The sequence below is a fragment of the Chelonoidis abingdonii genome, chromosome 1, assembly GCF_003597395.2.
Source record: "Chelonoidis abingdonii isolate Lonesome George chromosome 1, CheloAbing_2.0, whole genome shotgun sequence".
NCBI classification, from domain to species: domain Eukaryota; kingdom Metazoa; phylum Chordata; order Testudines; family Testudinidae; genus Chelonoidis; species Chelonoidis abingdonii.
The window spans coordinates 78,458,033-78,474,767 of record NC_133769.1 but is presented as its reverse complement, the minus strand read 5'-3'; the positions used below and the strand labels follow the sequence as shown (position 1 = coordinate 78,474,767).

At 42.3% G+C, this 16,735-nt stretch overlaps 1 protein-coding gene across 1 annotated transcript in view; it reads left to right on the top strand.

Annotated features, from left to right (window-relative positions):
* The window catches only part of PPFIA2 (PTPRF interacting protein alpha 2), a 647,901-nt gene that overhangs the window by 332,299 nt on the left and 298,867 nt on the right, over positions 1–16,735 (top strand). The window contains exon 4 of the mRNA XM_075066795.1: positions 5,479–5,580. Coding sequence (XP_074922896.1) covers positions 5,479–5,580 — 102 coding nt within the window. The remainder of the gene's footprint in view (positions 1–5,478; positions 5,581–16,735) is intronic.

The window sequence follows — 16,735 nt, the reverse complement described above, 5'->3', positions numbered from 1 at the left end:
CTGTAACCCCTAGGTCCTTTTCTGCAGAACTGCTGCCTAGCCATTCGGTCCCTAGTCTGTAGCAGTGAATGGGATTCTTCTGTCCTAAGTGCAGGACTCTGCACTTGTCCTTGTTAAACCTCATCAGATTTCTTTTGGCCCAGTCCTCTAATTTGTCTAGATCCCTCTGTATCCTATCCCTACCCTCCAGCGTATCTACTACTCCTTCAAGTTTAGTGTAATCTGCAAACTTGCTGAGAGTGCAGTCCACGCCATCCTCCAGATCATTGATGAAGATATTGAACAAAACTGGCCCCAGGACCAACCCTTGGGGCATTCCGCTTGAAACGGGCTGCCAACTAGACATGGAGCCGTTGATCACTACTCGTTAAGTGATGCCATAAGTTACTTAAACATGTAATTAAAATGTAATGATCCACCCTTTGAGCTCTAGCTTGACTGATGGCATCTGCTGTGTTAAGCCTTCAAGTCATTGTGGTTTGAATTAAAGCCACTTTCAGCAGTGCAATGGGAGGCATCTGAGATATAAAACAGGCAAAGACCCTTCTGAGCCTGTTCACGGCCAATTTTTCACTTTAATTTTATTTGGCTTCAGCTTAAAGTTGGAGGCAAATAAGCTAGACCAGATGGATGCGTTTTCTCCCAATCTTCTGCTCCCTCTTTTAAGTAATTATGTATGACTTCAGTTCAACTGTGGCACCTTCTGGGACATTTCAGGAAATGATGATTGTTAAAAATTCGCTTCAAAAAGCATGTTTTAAATTGTTCTGTAATTTAAAAAATAAAATGTTCATTTTGATAATAGCAGTGCTGCTCCCCAGATAGTTTTGGTGAGAGAATCACGTTTCAGATGATGGAGGCATTTGACCCTTAGCTTTGTGTTTTATTGTGTACAAGAGATATGCAGTCTATTTTCCGTCAACTTTCACTATACCAATAAACACAACTACTTGATGCTGTGTGTAATGCCTTATGTAAAATAAATCATGTGGGTGAAGTCCTGGCCCCACTGAAGTCAAAATGGCAAAAATTCCATTGACTTCAGTAGGGCCAGGAGTTTACTCATGGTTTCAAGAATTTAGAATAACAGACTAATGGTCAGTCCCAGAGAGTTCAATGGGAGTTTTGTCAGAATGCCAACTTGATAATCTTGTTTTAGACTGTTACTCCAGAAAATGGTGGTGTATGAAAGTCTTCTGTCATGAGGTACCCACATCCTGTCCCTCTTTGGGGTAGATGAGGGGTCAGAGTTGTGATACCACTGTGATTGCAGTCTACCAGATGTTTTTTAGACTGACAGCCATATGGCCCATTGATCAGAGTCATTATGGCTGCTCTTGGGGTTCAGGGCTGTATGGCCTAATGGCTAGAGTCAATATGGCTGCCTTTGGCGTTCCGGGCTGTATGGCCCAATGTCCAGATACAGGGGCCAACACCAAAGGGGGGAGTGGCAGCAAGGGTAGGGGAGCCTGGGGCCACCTAACTTCACGGGTCCCGGGCCAGAACCCTGTCAGTGGCGAGTATGTTTGTCACCAGTCAGTGGGGATCCTACTGCAACACGCTGACCTTATGTGAGTGGGAGATACAACTCATTCTGCCTTCTTGTCCCCTTCCTACTGTGTCTTCTGAACCTGTAGCCCATATATCGTTGGGGTTTCTGGGTTCTCTGATGTGGGTAGTTCCCTGGAACTCTGACTCCCAGGGCCATCTTTAGGTATACACAACATATGCAACTGCTTAGGGTACCCAAACATTTGGGGCACCACAGGGATAGCAGGTAAGAGCGGGTTGGTTCCCGCATGCTGTAGTCTCCTTAGGCAGGTGCTGTATTCACAGAGCCAAATGTGCTGGCCCAGCGCATTCTGTGTGAAGGAGCGGGTATGGAGCTATCTGCGAGGAACTGTGAGTCACTGCCACTGTGAGGCAGGCCGGGCAGCTCGGTATCCTTTGCTGCCTCATCTCCCACCCCCTTGGGCTGCGAGCCTGAGCTGCCCCAGCGTCTGCTGTGTACGAAGCTCAGTGTGCATCCGCAATGGGGGGAGATGGTTCTGGGGGTCCACAGGCGGGGTGGTGACTGTGTCCCAAGTCTGACATAGGGGCACCAGTTTAATAATAATGCGTAGGGCCCCATGAATCCTAAGGACAGCCCTGCTGACTCCCGGCAATGAACTGTAGGTAGCAGTTCTCCGGTCTGGTCCCTGGGATCTCTCGTTCCTGCAGTCAGGGGCTGTAGCGGCTCCTGGCCTGGAGCCTCTAGCAAGTGTGCTTCCTCCTCAGTGGCCAGCCCAGATTGAGCTGAGCTGCTCTTTTATACTAGCACAGCAGTTGGAGCATGCCCAGAACAGTCTGGGGGTAGGACTTCCTCCACCCATAGTGTGGGATTAACTCTTTCTCGTCTAGTGCGGGGTATGCACACCCTGTCACAGCTTCACATATGATATAGTGTAAATCCAGTTTTACTTTCAGTCTTGATTTCAGAGGGAGTCCTTTATGACTAAAGACTGCAAGCCCGGCTCCAAAATAATAATCTGCTGACATGCTGATTATTTAATTTGAACTGAAAATGTCAAAAAGAAACATTAAAGTTTTTAGTATTACACAGCATACATAATGTGACAATATAACACTAATACATACATGCCTTTCTCCCAAGCTGTAAGCTGCAGGTGCCATAACTAGAGGTGCACGAGTTGCATACTTCCATTTCATAGAGAGGAGCCTCTCAACAAGATGTTTTTGGTAGGGGTCTAGTCATTGAAATTCACTTCCTTTATTGGTCCAAGCCTGTTTATCTTCAGAGGAGCGATGTTGGGGGTGTTTTAAGCTTGTATATGAGGGAGAGTGAACTTGAGTTTAGTGTGGGGGTGCTTGCGTGGTGGTGGTGGCCTGTGGTATACAGGAGGTCAGACTAGATGATCTAGGGGTCCCTTCTAGCCATACACTCTAGGACTCATCACCTTTTTATGTTTTAGTTCATGGGTGCCGGAAATAGGGGTGCTGCAGCACCCCCTGTTTTAGCTCATAGGTGCTGGAAATAGAGGTGCTGCAGCACCCCCTGACTTGAAGTGGTTTCCATTATATGCGGGGTTTACAGATTGGTTCAATGGTTCTCAGAACTCCCTATAAAAATTGTTCCAGCACCCCTGTTTTAGTTAGTAATTTCAGGTTTGAAGGTAAAAAGATACTGCCAGCTTTGCTGATTGGCAACTAATTTTAAACATGTCTCAGTGTTCTGAATAGGTGCGTTTCATTAGCCATTCCAGAGTTTCTGTTGAAAAAGTGTCTTTGTGGTATTTTTATTGTTTTTTTTAAATCAGTTAAAACCAAAACAAACCAAAAATAGACTATTACCAACCTCGCAGGAAAGTTATGTGCCTTAGGCCCTGATTCTGGAAAGCACTTAAATGTACATTAAAGTTCATTTCTTTGTATGTCTGCTTTTAATCACCTGCTTAACTTAAAACACCTGCTAAAAACCTATTAATTCAATGGGACTTTAGCAGGTGTTTAAAGTTAAGTACATGCTTAAATGCTGTCCTGAATAGGATGCTTTCTTGAATTGGTACCTTAAAATGCTAATATGGTAGAGCTTTTTGAGATCATTGGATGGACAGTGCTATAAAAACAGCTGCTTGTTGTTGTTGATTATGGTATTGCAATTAATTTGCTTCCCATTCTCTAATCAAAATAATTTGACATGTTCAGAATTAATTTGCTAGACTATAGGCCAGATCCTCAGCTATTTTAGCTGGCCAAGCTCCGAAGCTGATTTTGACTCTATAACTTTCGAAAATCCTTTAATACACATAGTTATGAATTATGTACCAGTAACCACAAATAAATATTATTATAGTTTTAACTTTATAGTGCTACTTTTCTGGACTTTTAAAAATTACCGTATATACTCGTTCATAAGCCAAATAATTTTGGTAAAAAAGTGACACATCAAAGAGCGGGGGTCGGCTTGCAAACAGGTCTACACCAAAATTTGATGATTTTAAACTCTGTGGAATTATTGAATTGACTATCTAATACATTGTCATTTTGTTTACCTGGAGCATCTGCAGGCATGGAGCCCCTCAGCTCCCTGTGGCAATGGTTTGCCATTCCCAGCCAATGGGAGCTGCGGGACATGGTACGCCACTTCCTGCAGCTCCCATTGCTGGGAATGGCAAATGGTGAATACTGGGAGCTGAGGGGCTCTGTGCCTGTGAACGCTCCAGGTAACAAAACATCCAGGCCTGCTAGCTGGGTGTCATAAACAGATAGCTAAGGGTTAATGTTTCTTTCATCTGTAAAGGGTTAACAAAGAGAACCAAACACCTGACAAGAGGACCAATCAGGAAACCGGATTTTTCAAAGCTTAAGGGAGGGAATTTGGGGTTTTTTCTTGGTCTTGGGTTTTTGTCTGGTCTGTGCTCTCTCAGCTATGAGAGGATCAATTTCCAATCTTTCTTATCTTCTGTTTCCCAGTTGTAAGTACAAGGTAGCAGAAGTATAGTCTTTTAAATTGTTTTGCTGTATTTGCATCTGTGTATCTGGCTGGTGGAGTCTTTATGTGTATTTGGCTATAAGTACTTTAAATTGTATTGTTTTTGGATAAGGCTGTTTATCCCTTTTCTATTGTTTATTCATTTTCTATAAGTTGAAAACCCTGTATCTTACCATCTAGATTACAGAGAACTGTTATTCTATTCTTTCTTTTTTTTTTTATTAAAAGTTTTGCTTTTTAAGACCTGTTGATTTTTTTTTCTAGTTGACCCACCAGGAAATTGGTGGGAGAAAGGAAAGACAGGGGGGAGGGGAAAAACTGCTCTCTGTGTTTAACTCTCCTTGTGTCCCAGGGCGGGAAGAAGCTAAGGGGGAAGAGAGATAGAATCTTTTCTGTTTCCTTGTCTTTGGGTTTGTCTCTTTGTGGAAGAGAGGAGACATGCTTCTTGGTATTGTGATGTAAAGAGGTTGCATCAGTAACTCTCAGGTTAGCCCAGAGAGGAAATTCTGGGTGGGAGAGAGGTGGGGGGAATGGTTTATTTCCCTTTGTGGTAAGACTCAGAGCCTCTGAGTCTTGGGGTCCCCCGGGGAAGGTTTTGGGGAGACCAGAGTGAGCCAAGACACTGGAAATTCTTGGCTGGTGGCAGCCTATCAGATCTAAGCTGGTAATTAAGCTTAGAGGGGTTCATGCTAGCTTCTCAGGTTATGAACGCTAAGGTTCAAATCTGAGTGAGGAAGCTATGATACTGAGTGAGGAAGCTATGATACTGCCAACCCCTGAAATATAGGGTCTGCTTATGAAAGGGTCTTACAGTTTTTGCTATTTTTACTTAACCATCTTGGCGGGTCAGCTTATAAATGAACAGGCTAATGAACAAGTATATACGGTATTTAAATATTAAATTCTAAATGTTATAATGCAGATTAATTTTGGGAATACACTCCAAAATGTACATTTAAAATAATTTCTATATTTCCTTTTTATAGGAATTTGCTGCACTGACAAAAGAGTTAAATGTGTGTAGGGAGCAACTGCTTGAAAAAGAGGAGGAGATTTCAGAACTCAAGGCTGAAAGAAACAACACAAGAGTAAGTATATACTAGACTTTTTATGAGTGTATGCTTTTAGCACTAACTTTGTATGAAGCAGAAGAAATACAACTGTGTGCTTATTATTTTCATTAATAATAATCATATCAAATTTGTCAGAACTTGTTTATATTGTGTAAAAAGATAAGTTTACTACAATTCTTCTACAGGAAAGTATGATATATTTTATGTGAGGGGAAACAAACCATTACAATTTTGCAGCTAGGTGAGGGGTACAGCTGGAGCAGCCCAGTTCCGGAGGCGGCGTAGGGGGTGGGAGGAATAGGAGCTGCAGCCAGCAGCTTCCCAGGGGGTCAGGGGAGGCTGGAGCCCCATGCCCCAAACCCAAGAGGGGCTAGAGCCCTGAACTCCATGCTGGGCTGAAGCCCTGAAGGGGCTAAAGTCCCATTCCATGTTGAAGCCTGGAGTCCTGCGCCCCAAGAGGTGCTGAAGCCCCATGCCCTGAAGGATGCTGAAGCTCAGAGCAGGGCTGAATCCCGGAGCCCCCAGCCCTGACCCTATATTTGAAAATATAGAAAACCCCAAAAATATTTAAATAAATGGTATTTTAATATTGTTTAACAGTGTGATTAAAACAGCAATTAATTGTGATTAATTTTTTTAATTGCTTGACAGCCCTAGTAGAAATATCTTTCAGTTCAGAACATAGTTGGCAATTCTTTCAACATGTGAGCCAAAATAGAACAGTACTGAACCACCTGTACCTATATTGACTGGCTCTGCACTGATGACAGCAAAACAAATGTTTTTATCAGTAAAATCATTTTGTGTAACTTTGAAAAAGTAGAAGGAGTAGAAATTTCTACAGTAACTTTTGTAGTCGCTACTGAGCAGAGGCGCTGACTTTCTAATGTGCTCGGCCCCTCCCAGCTGTGCCTCCATTCCTCCCCACCCCTGCCCTGCTCATGTTCTGCCCCTGCCCCTCCTCTTCCCACCCCATTCTACCTCCTCCCACGAGTGCACCCCACCCTCACTCCTTCCTTTCCCCTCAATGCGTACTGCATGCTGTGGAACAGCTGGCCCGTGACAGGTGGGGAGGCAGTGGGAGGAAAGGGGAAGCACTGATCAGCGGGGCCGTCGGTGGGCTGGAGGTACTGCCGGGAAAGGTGGAGAGCTGCAACCACCATTTTTTTCACATGGGTGTTCTAGCGCCGGAGCACCCAAGGAATAGGTGCCTATCCTACTATCTAATTTTAGTTTTGAAAGAATAACGATTCTTACAGTATATGGAAAGGTATTATAGGATCTCTTCTAAAGCTGGAACACAGAACAATGTGGTTCATTAATTGTGATAATCTCAGATATCAGGGAATATCAAAGGAGACCAAAACTAAAAATGAACATATGTTATGTTAAAATGAGGAAATTTTCTTTTCTGACCTAAGCCAGTTGATAATTCTTTGTTAAAGAATCCTTTCTTTTCTCAGCAAAGTTGCAGTTTGTAATCAGAATGAATGTAAATACGGTTGGGGGTGGTGATACAGTAAAGTATCTGTCTAAATTAACAGTTCAGCAAGCGATCTGATACAGAAGCTCTGTAAACTTTTTCATATTGTTTCTGAAAACTCCTGAAGGATATACTGTAGTAAGCTTGATTAAAAAAAATTATTTATTTAATGGTAACAGGTAAGATGCTTGTTTAAATTAGATATTAAAACTGAAAATTCTGTTTGTCTCCTATATTCTGTAAATATAACTGTTCGGAAGAGAAAAGCAGGACTCAGAAATCTGAGGTAATAGATTTAAGAGAGAAAACATATGTCATGTAAGTTCAGTGCTTGTGGAAGGTGCTTGCTGACAGCCCTGGAGAATGATGGTCCCTGTACACAGGACACTTGCAGAACAAGAAGTGACAGTGTAAGCTTTCTCAAACTGACCTGCTGATCTGGAGGACCAGCCAGAGCAAGAAGATAGCTCAGTCTCTTTGCCTGTTTAATCTTTTGAGGCTGTCAACAAAGGTACCAATTACTGTGAAATGTGGTGCCTTTTTTGTGATTTAGATAGTTGTAAAGTCAACTGGGAAGCACATGACATAGCACATCAAGCACATGTCATAGAAGGCTCTAAACATCCATGGTAACACACTTCTGTCACTAGTGATCTAGCAGGATATTAGCAAACAATCTAGAGGAGAGAGGCTATATATTCCTTTACAAATCTTCCCACCTATCTATTTCCACAAAACTCATAGATATTTAAGAGAAAACAATTTGAAATATCTCTGAAATATTTTAGAAATTTGAAAATGCGTGCCCTTAAAAACATAAGGTACAAGTTCTCTGCTGATGTAAACTGGTGCTGCCAGTTGATTCAGTGAACATTTGTCCTTCAACAGTGCTCACTTGCTTGGGATATTTTGTCCCCTTGGTGAAATCAGCAATTTTATGGGCTGCATCCTATTTGTTTTCCACTTACCAATAGTCCCATTGTCTTAAGTGGGACCAATGGTATAGGTAAGATGTGTGGATATGGCCCATAGAATCACATGGAACTGTTTTCAAACAAGTGAGACAAATAACTTCGCCATGTAAGAGCTCTATAGTGGACTGGATAGAGAGAGAAAATCTACTTAGATTTCAATGTACTCGCATGCTTGAGAATATTGCTGTACTGTGCCTAATCTATGCTTTATCAGTGCCTGCATTATGTTTAAGCACTGTATAATACTCTAGTCTTAATTTTTTATGGAATTGCTATTCAGAATTTACAAATAATTAAAATATTAAAAATGGATCATAAACTATGAAAAATGTGCTTTCCTATTTCTCTTTGTCATATGTAAAGAGTACAAAATGTATATTATCTGAGTATATTTATGAAACATATATTTAATTTGCTCTTTCATAACTGTGTAACCCAGCATCATATATGTTGAAACTTCCATACATTTATTGCATCATTTTAAAAGTACACTGAAAGCCAGATGCTCACTTAGTGTAAGTTTGAATAACTATATTTGATTTCAGTGGAAATAAACCATTCTGCACATATTCTACACCAATTGAGGATCTGGCCCTAAGTATCTAGATCCAAAATTAGTGGTATAAAAACAAACATCCTACCACAAAAGATCAGATCAAATGATTACATTTTTAACTTTAACTGACAGTATAGTACATTCAGATTTAATCATTCTCTTGCGTTGTGTTAGTGCAGGAATGCCAGAAAGTAAATCTGATTAGAAACTTACCCATTACTCCTTATGGTGCACTGACTCTCTGTGCAATACTAGATCTAATTTTAAGATCCTGATCTGCAAGATCTTCAGAAGACTGGAGGAACCAACTAGGGCAGAGCTCTTGACCTGCTGCTCACAAACAGAGAAGAGTTGGTAGGGGAAGCAGAAATGGATGGGAACCTGGGAGGCAGTGACCATGAGATGGTCGAGTTCAGGATCCTGACACAAGGAAGAAAGGAAAGCAGCAGAATATGGACGCTGGACTTAAGAAAAGCAGACTTTGACTCCCTCAGGGAACTGATGGGCAGGATCCCCTGGGAAAATAACATGAAGGGGAAAGGAGTCCAGGACAGCTAGCTGTATTTTAAAGAATCCTTATTGAGGGCACAGGAAAAAGCCATCCCAATGTGTAGAAAGAATAGTAAATATGGCAGGTGACCAGCTTGGCTTAACAGTGAAATCCTTGCTGATCTTAAACACAAAAAAGAAACTTACAAGAAGTGGAAGACTGGACAAATGACCAAGGAGGAGTATAAAAATATTGCTCAGGCGCAGGAGTGAAATCAGGAAGGCCAAATCACACTGGAGTTGCAGCTAGCAAGAGATATTTAGAGTAACAAGAAGGGATTCTTCAGGTGTGTTAGCAACAAGAAGAGAGTAAAGGAAAGTGTTGGCCCCTTACTGAATGAGGGAGGCAACCTAGTGACAAAGAATGTGGAAAAAGCTAATGAACTCAATGCTTTTTTTGCCTCTGTCTTGACAAACAAGGTCAGCTCCCAGACTGCTGCACTGGACAGCACAGTATGGGCAGAAGGTGACCAGCCCTCTGTGGAGAAAGAAGTGGTTCAGGACTATTTAGAAATGGACGTAGCACAACTCAGGGCCCGTGCGCTCATCCGAGGGGGCTATGTCATTGGCAGAGCCATGGCCGTTACTCTTTGAACTCATGGTGATCAGGGGAGGTCCATGATTGGAAAAGGCTACGTAGTGCCATCTTTAAAAAAAGGGAAAAGAGAGGAATCCGAGTAACAAACAAGCCAGTTCCAGCCTCACCTCAAGTCCCTGGAAAAATCAATGGAGCAGGTCCTCAAGGAATCATCGAAACCACTTAGAAGAGAGAAAAGGATCAGGGAAACAGTCAGCCATGGGATTGCAACTCAAGGGAACGTCAATGTCTGACTAACTACTAAGTGCCTTCTTGAGGAGATAACTGGGTCGTGATGAGGGGAAAGCAGTGATTGTATTCCTTGACTTAGCAAAGCTTTGAATATGGTCTCACCACAGTATCTCTTGCCAGCAATTAAAGAAAATAATGGGCTGGATGAACGGAACGTAAGTATAGAAAAGCTGGCTAGATCATCGGGTTCAATGGTAGTGAATTCAATGGCCCATTCTAGTTGGCAGCCAGTTTCAAAGCGAAGTGCCCCAAGGGCGGTCCTGGGGCCAGTTTGTCAATATCTTTCATATAATGATCTGCAAGGATGGGTGGAACTGCACTCTCAGCAAGTTTGCAGATGAACACTAAACTTGGAGGATGATAGATACGCTGGAGGGTAGGGATGAGGATACAGAGGACGTAGACAAATTAAGAAGACGGGACCAAAAGAAAACCTGATGAGGTAACAAGGACAAGTGCAGATCCTGTGCTTAGGAGGAAGAATCCATCCACTGCTACAGACTAGAGAACTTGAATGTCTAGGTAGCAGTTCTGCAGAAAAGGACCTAGGGGTTACAGTGGACGAAAAGCTGGATATGAGTCAACAGTGTGCCCTTGTTGCCAAGAAGGCTATTTGCATTTTGGGCTGTATAAGTAGGGGCATTGCCAGCAGATCGAGGGACATGATCATTCCTCTCTATTCGACATTGGTGAGGCCTCATCTGGAGTACTGTGTCCAGTTTTGGGCCCCACCCTACAAGAAGGATGTGAAAAATTGGAAAAAGTCCAGTGGAGGGCAACAAAAATGATTAGGGGGCTGGAGCACATGACTTAAGAGGAGAGGCTGAGGAGCTGCTTTCAACTACCTGAAAGGGGGTTCCAAAGAGGATGGATCTGGACTGTTCTCAGTGGTACCAATGTCAGAACAAGGAGTAATGTTCTCAAGTTGCAGTGGGGGAGGTTTAGATTGGATATTAGGAAAAACTTTTTCACTAGGAGGGTGGTGAACACTGGAATGGGTTACCTAGGGAGGTGGTGGAATCTCCTTCCCTAGAGGTTTTTAAGGTCAGGCTTGACAAAGCCCTGACTAGAATGATTTAGTTGGGGTTGGTCCTACTTTGAACAGGGGGTTGGATTAGATGACCTCCTGATGTTGCTTCCAGCCCTGGTATTCTATGATTCTAAGACAGGACCCAGGCTGTGTCAGGGACCATCTCTCTTTATGATCATGAACTACTTGACATACCAGTCATCAGGAGCTGATGGAGTCAACAGCATTGAAATGGGAGGCTCTTAGGAACAGGAGATTGGCCCACATTGATGTTTGGCCTGGGTCTGGTAATCTCCCTTCCTGTAGATACTAGTAAAATCATGGATCTTACTATGTGCAGTGTAAATTGTAAAACACATCCAGCAACAACTTTCATTTTATCAGTATCCCAGATACCTTAAATTTTCTTCCATAAAGATAAAAGGACAAGAAGGAGGGAAAGTAAACAGGAAGGGGCAAATAAAATAGTGTGGAACTCTAGAAATGTAGGGTTGGAAGGGCCCTCGAGAAGTTATCTAGTCCAGCTCTCTGCACGGAGGCAGGACCAAGTATACCTAGGCATCCCTGACAGGTGTTTGTCTAACCTGTTCTTAGAAACCTCTAGTGACAGGGATTCAACAATCTCCCTTGGAAGCCTAATCCATTGCTTAACTATCCTTATAGTTAGAACATTTTCCTTAATATCTAACCTACATCTCCCTTGCTGCAAATTAAGCTGATTACTTCTTGTCCTATTTTCAGTGGTATTGGAGAACAATTGATCACCAACTTCTTTATACCCTTCCAGTCTTCTTTTTCTCAAGACTTAAAAATGGCCACTTTTTTTTAAATATTTCCTCATAGTTCAGATTTTCTAAACCTTTTATCATTTTTATTGGTTTTCTCTGAACTCTTTAGTTTGTACAGTTCTTTCTTAAACTGTGGCACCCAGAAATGGCGATGGGACTCCAGTTGCTCCACAGGATCCAGGACCAATGGGGCTTACCTGGAGAAAGGAGCATCCACTGCTCAGGTTGTCGGTCCACTAGCTGCCAGTGCTGCCTCCTGCTCAGCATAGTCTGAGACCTCCATGCTCCCTGGCCTCCTCATTTGAATAATGGTGTGGCCCGGGGGAGAAGGGCATGGGGATCTGCATGTGCATCAGAATCCCACTAGTGCTGTCCCAGGCCCAGCAGAGGCCCGAGAGCCCAGGAGACAGTGGTTGTGCCATGGGGAAACCCAGCTGTCCATGATGCATGGCAGCCAGAAACCCCTGGGTCTGCCACCAAGCCTCCCCCTACTGCTCCCCTCCTGCCCCACACTAGCTCCACCAAGTGGTACAAACCTCTGGTGGGAGGAGGTGGGGCTGGAGCGGAACCACGGAGGCTGAGGACGCCTCTCTGCACCCATTACTTGCAGGAGCCCTCAGGCAGCCATCTGGCCAAGAGAAGCAAGTGGGAGAGGGGCAGGGGAATGGAGAAGACAGCCCTGGGTCTGGCCAAGAGGAGTGGTGGGTGAGGGACTGGGCCAAGTGGAGAGGAACCAGCGCTATGTCCACTTGGCTGCAGCATGCAGGTGGAGTGCTGGACCGGATCAGCGCATGGCGCCTTCTTTGGCAGGTTGCCCTGGGACACCCACCCTGGCTGCCTTCCCCAAAGGTCGACTCTGTTTGTCAAGGTCATTTTGAATTCTAATCCTGCCTTCCAAAGTGCTTGCAACCCTCCCACCGTGATGTCACCTGCAAATTTTATAAGCATACTCTCCTCTTCATTATCCAAGTCATTAATAAATATTGAATGGTTCCGGACCCAGGACTGGCCCCTGAGAAACCCACTAGATAAGTCATCCCAGTTTGACAGCAAACCATTGAAAACTATTTTTTGGGTATGGTCTTTCAACCACTTGTGCACCCACCTTATAGTAATTTTATCTAGACTGCATTTCTCTGGTGTGCATATGAGAATGTCATGTTGAACTGTGTCAAAAGGTTTATTAAAATCAAGATATATCACATCTACAGCTTCCGCCCCACCCCCATCCAGGAGGTCAATAACCCTGTCAAAGAAGGAAATTAGATTGGTTTGGCATGATTTGTTTTTGATAAATCTATGTTGGCTATTCCTTATAATCCTATTATCCTCTAGGTGCTTACAGTTTGATTGTGCAATAATTTGTTCCGGTATCTTTCCATGTATCCAATTTAGGCTGATTAGTCTGTAAACCCCTTAGTCCTCTTTGTTTCCTTTTTTAAATATAGGTGTTATGTTTGCCCTCTTCCAGTCCTCTGGGTTCTAACCTGTCCATGAGTTTTCAAAGATAATCACTACTGGTTCAAAGAATGTTTCAGCTAGTTTATTAAATACCCTCAGATGCATTTAATCAGACCCTGCTGACTTGAATACATATAACTTATCTAAATATTTCTTAAACTGTTCTTCTCTGTTTTGGTTTGCATTCCTTTCCCCTTCTTGTTAATGTTAATTGTTTTAAGTATCAGGTCACAGTTACTTGACTGAAGCAAAATAGGCATTGAACACTTCAGCCTTCTTGATGTTGTCTGTTAGTTGCTCTCCTTCCTCGTTAAGTAGAGAACCTACATTTCCCTTCATCTGTCTCTTGCTTCTAATGTATTTATTGCCTTTTATAGCTCTCACTAAGTGTAACTAATTTTGTGCCTTAGCCTTTTGGATTTTGTCCCTACATGCTTGTGCTCATCTTATTTTGTTCTCATCTTAGCGATTTCTCCATGTTTCTACCTTTTTGTATGATTCTTTTTTGATTTTTCAGGTCATTAAAGAACTCCTGATGGAGCGATCTTGGCCTCTTACTATTTTTCCTATCTTTCCTTTGCATCAGGATAGTTTGCTATAGCCCCTTAATATTAGGTCTTTGGCCTAATATTAGGCCAATTCTCCTGAATTTCATTTTCCCTTAGATTTTCTTCCCATGAGACCTTACTTTCCAATTCTCTGAGTTTGTTAAAGTCTACTTTGTTGAAGCCCATTGTCCTTATTCTGCTGGTCTCACTCCTTTCCCATCACTTTCATCCAAACTGCCTTCAATCTTCAGATTCACAACCAATTCCTCTCTGTGTATCAGAAGCAAGTCTACAATGTCCATTTCCTTGGTTGCTTCATCCACCTTCTGAAACAAAAAGTTGTCCCCAATACATTCCAAGAACTTACTGGATATTTTTTGTTTTGCCATATTGTTTTTCCAACAGATGGTAGTTATAATCTTCCATTATTACTAAGTCTTGTGTTTTGGATATTTCAGTTCAAAAAATGCCTCATCATCTTGATTTGGTGGTCTATGTAGACCACTAACATGACATTATCCCTCTTTCCCACCCCCCCATATCTTCACTCAGAAACTCAACTATTCTGCCTCTCTACCTTGGAACAAATGTATATATTCTTGATGTAGAATGCAACAGTTGCTTCCTTTTCCCCTTGCCTGTCTTTCCTGAACAAGCTACCCTCCATACCGCTATTCCAGTCATGAGATTTGTCCCATGAAGTGTCTGTGATGCCAATTAAGTAATAATTTAGCCTATGTACTAATATTTCCAGTTCTTCATGTTTATTGCCCATGCTCCTTGCACATTGTTTTAGACATCTAAGATGTTAAGCAGATTCCCCCACTGTCATCCCTCTTGTTGCTCTATGAACCTGTTGTAATTTTCCATGTCCTCCTCCCAAGATCTTGCCCTCTATTTAGGTCACCTTTTTTATGCCCACCAGTGGGCTTTTGTCACAAGCCACAAAGAAGGTATATAACGGAGGAATGGAGAATGCAGTCTTTCAGACCATGTATTTAATTATGTAATCTTCATTAACCTTCAAACACAAGTGATGGATGCATTATAAACTTGTACATGTAGCACCAGGTTAAGAAGACAAGGGTCTCTGTGGGAAGGAGAAGGGGAGGTGGCATTGATGGCTCATCTTGTGTCTACTTGCCACTACTATGGCAGGTGGAGAAGGTCTTTTGTCCCATATAATGAGATTGGAAGCACCTCTGTGACTGCTTGACATTATGATTTTGTAGTGAGCTCAGCAGCCTCAATGCATGTGTAGCTCATGTGGCTACACATGCTGCCCTCTTGCTATTTTATGCCTCTTGTTTACAAATCACACTAATGTGCTCAGTATAATGGGATGTGTGAGATAATGACATCATACTGCATAACACAGTACTATATTAAATTGAAACACAAGAGGAAAGAGACAGCAAATGGAGCAGTCCAAGACCTCAGAATCCCTTAATAACCACCCTTTGGTAGTGGTCCTTCCCCCCACCCCCATTCTTCTACCAAAAGTAAAAGTCTGTTACATATCACAGACTGATAATAGATATTTAGAGGTCTGATGCTGAAATTCTATTAATAAAATTAGCCCAGATGCTCTAGGGGTGATCCCAGCAATTACAGGCTGATAAGTCTAATTTCAGTCCTGGGAAAATTGGTTGAAACTATAGTAAAGAAAAGAATTATCAAATATATAGTTGAACATGATTTGTGGTAGAAGAGTCAACATGTTTTTTGTAAAGGGAAATCATGCTTCTCCAATCTACTAGACTTCTCTGAGGGGGTCAACAAGCATGTGGACAAGGGGGATCCAGTGGATGTAGTGTACTTAGATTTTTCAGAAAGCCTTTGACAACGTCTTTCACCAAAGGCTCTTAAGCAGAGTAAACTATCATGGGATAAAGGAAGGTCCTCTCATGGATCAGTAACTGCTTAAAAGTTAGAAAATAAAGGGTAAGAATAAATGGTGAGTTTTCAGAATAGGGAGAGGTAAACATTGGTGTCCTCCAAGGTCTGTACTGGAATGGGACCAGTACAGTTCAGATCTGGAAATGGGGTAAAAAGTGAAATGGCAAAACTTGCAGATGATACAAAACTACTCAAGATAGTTAAGTCCAAAGCAGACTGCGAAGAGCTACAAAAGGATCTCACAAAACTAGGTGACTAGGCAACAAAATGGCAGATGAAATTCAATGTTGATGTATGCAAAGTAATGCACATAATCCTAACAATACATACAAAATGATGTGTCTAAATTAGCTATTACTACTCAAGAAAGAGATCTTGGAGTCATTCTGGATAGTTCTCCGAAAACATCCACTCAATGTGCAGCGGCAGTCAAAAAAAGCTAACAGAATGTTAGTATCAATTAGGAAAAGAATAGATAATAAGACAGAAAATATCGTAATGCCACTATATAAATCCAAGGTACTCCCACATCTTGAATACTGTGTGCAGAAGTGGTTTCTCCATCTCAAAAAAGATATAGTGGAATAAGTAAAGTACAGAAAAGGGCAAGAAAAATTATTAGGGGTTTGGAACAGCTTCCATATGAGGCGAGATTAATAAGAGTTGGAGGAGAAACTCAGAGTTCCTGATTTAGATCTTATCTACATGACAGTTTTGTAGCATTGGTCTGGAAGTATTTCTTCACAATGCATAGTCAACCTGTGGAACTCTTTGCTAGAAGATGTTGTGAAGGCCAAGACTATAACAGCATTAAAAAAAGAACTAGATAAATTCATAAAGGCTAGGTCCATCAATGGCTATTAGCCAGTATGAGCAGGGATGATGTCCGTAGCTTCTGTTTGCCAGAAGCTTGGAATGGGTGGCACGGGATGGATCACTTGATGAATACCTGTTCTGTTCATTCCCTCTGGGGCAACTGGCATTGGTCACTGTCGGAAGACAGGATACTGGGCTAGATGGACCTTTGTTCTGACTCACTATGGCTGTTCTCAT